Source organism: Amia ocellicauda, chromosome 1 (genome assembly GCF_036373705.1).
Source record: "Amia ocellicauda isolate fAmiCal2 chromosome 1, fAmiCal2.hap1, whole genome shotgun sequence".
Lineage (NCBI taxonomy): Eukaryota > Metazoa > Chordata > Actinopteri > Amiiformes > Amiidae > Amia > Amia ocellicauda.
In genome coordinates this window covers 27631740-27638083 of record NC_089850.1, presented here as the reverse complement: position 1 = coordinate 27638083, position 6344 = coordinate 27631740, and the positions used below count along the sequence as shown (strand labels likewise).

Genomic DNA, 6344 nt, shown 5'->3' with positions numbered 1-6344 from the left:
TTTAATAAATAGTGATATTGAATCAATAAATATTAAATAACTAGCCACAGCTAGGTGGAATTACCTTTGTGCGCCACTTTTTTGTTTAAACAATAAGTTCAAATTAACGTTTTGCTTTCAAAAAATTCAATTTGACTTTGCCTGGTTTCTTTCAATGACGAAAGCCTGGCAGCATTGTTCTTCATTAATTTCAACTTGAGGAAATGATGGGAAAGGAAACTATTGCATTTATCAGGAATCCTGCCACTCACAGATAAGGTTGCAGTTGCTAATTTTAAGCAGCAAAAGCAGGAAATGTGACAGTGAGGTTTCCGTTTTCACAAACAAAAAACACCAGTCTGCCTGTCAGAAAGGATTTGTATGTTGCCGAGCTCAAGTAATAAGGGAATAGGCAACAGACTAGTCTAGATGTGAATTGCTTCACTTTACACTCCTTTCTTGATTTTTTTTTTTTTTTAAGGGAGTTATGGCTGGAAATGTCACTGATCTCAACTATTTCGAAAATCTAGGACCTCATTTCCTTGGTAAGATGTTTTTGCTTGTTTGATTGTATACAATATTTTGGATAAAAGACATATAACATTATGATATTACATGTATAGTGTTACATTAAGATGGTGCATAGTGGTTTACAATGGAATGCTAGTTTAAAATTTAGAAATCTAATCACCAAGATAATTTCAGGAGGTGTATTAGTCTTGTAACAAGAAAGAAATAAGTATACTTGTTATAGCAGCTACATTTCTGCTGATTACTTTATTATAGCTAATAAAACCATACATCCTATTAATTAAGTGTAATCGTTTGAATAGGATTATATTAATTCATCTTTTAATGTTTTGTGTGTATTTGAACAAAGGAAATAACTATCATGTTTTTTTTTTTTAATGCTGATGTTTTTTAAGTTATATGTTTAAAATAATGTAATTATAAGTTTAGATATGTAGAACCAAATAAGGCTCCAAAGCATAGATATTTATATACTGACTACAAGTGTCTTGGCTGACATTCAGATTTATTTTTTCATTACATTGTAGTGCATGTGATATTAAAGTTTAATCCCAATCAAATAAAGTGTAATATAAAATTGGAATACGGTATTAAGGCATACAGTGCCCTCAAGTGTAGATTGGCGAATTTGCACATCTTCTACTTGATGCATGAAAAACTTGTATTATTATTATTATTTATTTATTGGCAGATGCCGTTATCCAGGGCGACTTACAAAACATAAGCGCAATACAGAGTTCAAAAATACAGTTCAGTAAAAGGCATCAAATGTTACAAATTCAGATTTACATAATACAAAGCAATTCAAAGCAGAATACATTTTACGAATTCCAATTTACACAAGTGAATACAATCAATGAGGTCTTACATCATGTAAAGGCCTGAACCAACGAGACCCAACAACCAATTATTTGAATACAATTACATTTTTCTTAAATTATGAATACAATTTCAATCTTTCAGTCTTTCAATCTGGACTTCCTTCAAGAAATGATGATTCTGTACACAATCGATCTATGTGCAGCATTCTTGCTATCATATGGTGGTTTGGTATGGGATTCACATTGTGCAAATAATGAATTAATGACAGTTATTTAGTTTACATGCACACTAATGCACTAGTTTTCCAAATATTTTATCAGTCTTATAAACTCCTTATTAGGAATATGATCAGCAGTATTCTGAATATGAGCATTCCAAATAAAATATGAGGATTATTAAAATATCTAGTGGGTTATAACTGGAATATTAGGACATGTAAACACCTTTTTCTGAATACTGTAGTATCTAGCCTATAGTTGAGCAGGTCTCTGACTTTTTCAATGAATCTTGGGTTCTTGCTTGCATTTTCAATAAAATAACTTATTGAATAAAGAGTGTTGCGTATAATCTCAATGTTGTAGCCACACCTGAATAATATAGGGACATACTATTTAACTTCTAAGTTTATCAAGAATACTCACATGAAATTCTCATATTCTGAATATTCAAACATTTTGAATACATCTTGCATGTAACATAGTATTAGATGACTTAATGCAGCATTACAACTAAACACATTGCTTAAACATAGATAGTTATGAAGGGAGTTTTTTGAGGTGTAGAGGTGTCAGCAATTTTCCTGAGGCATTTTCTTATAAGGCATGAAAGTAATTGTAAAGCAGTAATGTTACCTTTAATACAAGTACTCAATTGGTTATTTGGTATTAAGAGTTTAGGTTGTTTGTTTTATATACACTTATATACAATAATTGAATTCTCTACTGGTGTTTCTATTTGCATTTCCAATTAGACTCTCTAAACAAACCTGGTAACTGTAACTGAAAAACCCTCTGAAGAAGCTGTATATGTAACCAGGAAACACATCCCATTCCCGGGCCCTTCTTTTCATAGGCCTTTTCAAAAGCTTGGAGTGAAATTAACAGAATATAGGCTTGATAAGCAACACTTTATAAGTGAAATAGCAAGAAAGGATGGTAACCAGTTGGGATGATTGTTACTTGTTCCCCCCAGATCATTTGATACTGGCCTTCTGCCTGTCCATGGTGGTAGGCCTGCTGATCGGTTCGTTGATCTGGATCCTAATCACGTGGCTGTCCAGGCGCAGGGCCTCAGCCCGCATCTCCACACGCAGCCCCCGGTCGCCCCGCGGCACCTCCTCACACAGCTTCCTGCATAACCGCTCTGGCTTCTACCGCAACAGCAGCTACGACCGGAGGAGCAATAACAGCCTGGCCAGCGCCGCCTTCACCTTCCATCGGCAGGCCTCCCTGGAGCAGCCCGACCCCTTGGGCCGTAAGCCCAGCTTCAGGGCGTCCACCTTCCACCCGCTGCTGCAGTGCAGTCAGATTGCCCGGGAAGCCGAGGAGGGCAGCCAGACCACCCTGCCCCGGAGCCCCGCCGGCTCCATCTCCAATGTGGCGACCCCGGCCAGGCCCGACTCCTTCTGGTCCAGCAGCAGCCTGCGTGCCTTCCACTCCACACAGACTCCCCCGCCCGCCTATGAGAGTGTCATTCGGGCCTTCCAGGAGACCTGCACTTGACCGGCTGGAGCTAAAAGAGAGACTAGATATTGAATGGTTTCCCACCTGGAATGATTCATTGAAAGCAGCTGTATATAGTGGACTGGAACTGTGATGGTTTAGAGATTAGTTAGTAGTCTAAGAATTTAACAGCTTTTATATGTTTCCATTGAAGGGTATGCCTTGAGGAGTTTGTATTTAGAATCTCATGTTTTAACTGATTCTAATTGTGTTGACATCACTTCTGGAACTGACAACATTTTCAGAGGCTGGACCTTTACTTATGCTTGATTGGCCTAACAATGGTGGCCAAGATCGTGCTCAGCACTACCAAATTGAAGGTTTTCCAGTGTGCTCTGTGTTTGTAGGCCCAGTGACATAATCAATGACCCTGTAACACCATTTACTCAACATTACCCAACATTGCTAAGCTGTCAATGTTTGCCCCACTGCTTATTACCAGTTACAGTACAACTAGCGACCAATAAAACACCCCTGATCAGTCTCAGCTCTGCCAGGTTATGAGGACAGCGGCCAGACCCTCTAGGGGCTGTTCCAGACCCACTGCGGAAAACAAAGTCAAGGCAACTGGGAGAGGTTACAACATATCCTGTCCCCAGCTGGAAATACACAGAAAGAGTGACTGTGACTGTAAAGGAAAGAGAGGGATGTTATCAAGTTGTTCCATTATATAAGTGTTATTTTAATTCAAGAAATACCAGTGGTAAAAGAAAAGCAGTTTATCTGTATTGTTTTAAACTGTAAGTGTGCCATTTAGTTTTCATTCAACAACACTACAGACTCTACTGGACCTGTCTACCGCAATGTCTGGATGTACGAATATGTCTTAGATTTTAACTGGAAAATAATTAATTGTTTTGTGTGTTATATACAGTTGGAATTAATTTTCAAAAATGGGAAAATATTATATTGTGGTATTATAGAATGTGTGTAAGTTCTTGTATTGTAATATTTTTTTAATTAAAAAACTAATAATTAAACCTCAGTGCTGCTCACTGGCTCTTCCAGTTCTTAATTCAGGGCGGAGACTATACTGACAGTTCTGGCTCAGAATTAATTATATACTTGAAATAGCTCTTCTTTCTTTTATTTCTGGACTCTGGATTCTGGCACAACTGCACTCAAATGTCTCCCCCACAATGCTTAATTTATTCACACAGGATCACTCCATCTAGATGCAACTTCATGATTTGAATAAATGGCCTAAGAACCTTCATTTATGCAAAACAATGACTGAATGCATCCGTTCTACATCAGTTTTCACTACTTGTTCAGTAAAATATTAACTCAAATTGTATAAACGACTATTTATGTATGTATGTATGTATGTATGTATGTATGTATGTATGTATGTATGTATGTATGTACAGTGGGGGAAAAAAGTATTTGATCCCCTGCTGATTTTGTATGTTTGCCCACTGACAAAGAAATGATCAGTCTATAATTTTAATGGTAGGTGAATTTTAACAGTGAGAGACACAATAACATCAAAAAAATCAAGAAAAACGCATTTAAAAAAAGTTATACATTGATTTGCATGTTAATGAGGGAAATAAGTATTTGACCCCTTCGACTTAGTACTTGGTGGCAAAACCCTTGTTGGCAATCACAGAGGTCAGACGTTTCTTGTAGTTGGCCACCAGGTTTGCACACATCTCAGGAGGGATTTTGTCCCACTCCTCTTTGCAGATCCTCTCCAAGTCATTAAGGTTTCGAGGCTGACATTTGGCAACTCGAACCTTCAGCTCCCTCCAAAGATTTTCTATGGGATTAAGGTCTGGAGGCTGGCTAGGCCACTCCAGGACCTTAATGTGCTTCTTCTTGAGCCACTCCTTTGTTGCCTTGGCTGTGTGTTTTGGGTTATGGTCATGCTGGAATACCATCCACGACCCATTTTCAATGCCCTGGCTGAGGGAAGGAGGTTCTCACCCAAGATTTGACGGTACATGGCCCCGTCCATCGTCCCTTTGATGCAGTGCAGTTGTCCTGTCCCCTTAGCAGAAAAACACCCCCAAAGCATAATGTTTCCACCTCCATGTTTGACGGTGGGGATGGTGTTCTTGGGGTCATTCCTCCTCCTCCAAATACGGCGAGTTGAGTTGATGCCAAAGAGCTTGATTTTGGTCTCATCTGACCACAACACTTTCACCTAGTTCTCCTCTGAATCATTCAGATGTTCATTGGCAAACTTCAGACGGGCCTGTACATGTGCTTTCTTGAGCAGGGGGACCTTGCGGGCGCTGCAGGATTTCAGTGCTTCACGGCATAGTGTGTTACCAATTGTTTTCTTGGTGACTATGGTCCCAGCTGCCTTGAGATCATTAACAAGATCCTCCCGTGTAGTTCTGGGCTGATTCCTCACCGTTCTCATGATCATTGAAACTCCACGAGGTGAGATCTTGCATGGAAACCCAGACCGAGGGAGACTGACAGTTATTTTGTGTTTCTTCCATTTGCGAATAATTGCACCAACTGTTGTCACCTTCTCACCAAGCTGCTTGGCGATGGTCTTGTAGCCCATTCCAGCCTTGTGTAGGTCTACAATCTTGTCCCTGACATCCTTGGACAGCTCTTTGGTCTTGGCCATGGTGGAGCGTTTGGAATCTGATTGTTTGATTCCTTCTGTCGACAGGTGTCTCTTATACAGGTAACGAGCTGAGATTAGGAGCACTCCCTTTAAGAGAGCGCTCCTAATCTCAGCTCGTTACCTGTATAAAAGACACCTGGGAGCCAGAAATCTTGCTGATTGATAGGGGATCAAATACTTATTTCCCTCATTAACATGCAAATCAATGTATAACTTTTTTGAAATGCATTTTTCTGGATTTTTTTGTTGTTATTCTGTCTCTCACTGTGAAAATACACCTACTATTAAAATTATAGACTGATCATTTCTTTGTCAGTGGGCAAACGGACAAAATCAGCAGGGGATCAAATACTTTTTTCCCTCACTGTATGTATTCAATGATAGGTAGATTACATTCTGTCAGTCCATATAATGAGCCATACTCTTCAGCCCCAGAGTAAATCTTACTGTCTAGCATCTGTGAAGCTCTATGCCATCTGTGCTCATGTTATGACAGTGACCACATAATATGAATATCGTGTTTCAAATGTCAAGTTTCTAACCTGAGTCCAGTTCTTTACTTTGGGGTATAAAGCAGTATGCCACACTATTTATTGATGGTTATTTTCCACATACTAAATATGCACCTATCAGAAATTACCCTGAGAATAAGTTACAACAAGAATAAGAACTACCGAAGCTGCACATTAACCTATGATTATTGT

General features: G+C 39.0%; 1 protein-coding gene across 1 annotated transcript; it reads left to right on the top strand.

Moving 5' to 3' along the window:
* Positions 1-341: 341 nt before the first annotated feature.
* myct1a (myc target 1a) lies at positions 342-4038 on the top strand. The gene is made up of 2 exons (XM_066700500.1): positions 342-524; positions 2524-4038. Exons 1-2 carry the CDS (start codon positions 467-469, stop codon positions 3051-3053), a joined length of 588 nt encoding a protein of 195 aa, XP_066556597.1. The 5' UTR covers positions 342-466; the 3' UTR covers positions 3054-4038.
* Positions 4039-6344: the final 2306 nt, after the last annotated feature.

Bases quoted from the DNA above. Each gene is read 5' to 3' on its own strand.
- myct1a (XM_066700500.1), top strand. From the start codon at position 467: ATGGCTGGAAATGTCACTGATCTCAACTATTTCGAAAATCTAGGACCT. The intron at 525-2,523 runs GTAAGATGTTTT...TGTTCCCCCCAG, and splicing joins TCTAGGACCTCATTTCCTTG to ATCATTTGATACTGGCCTTC.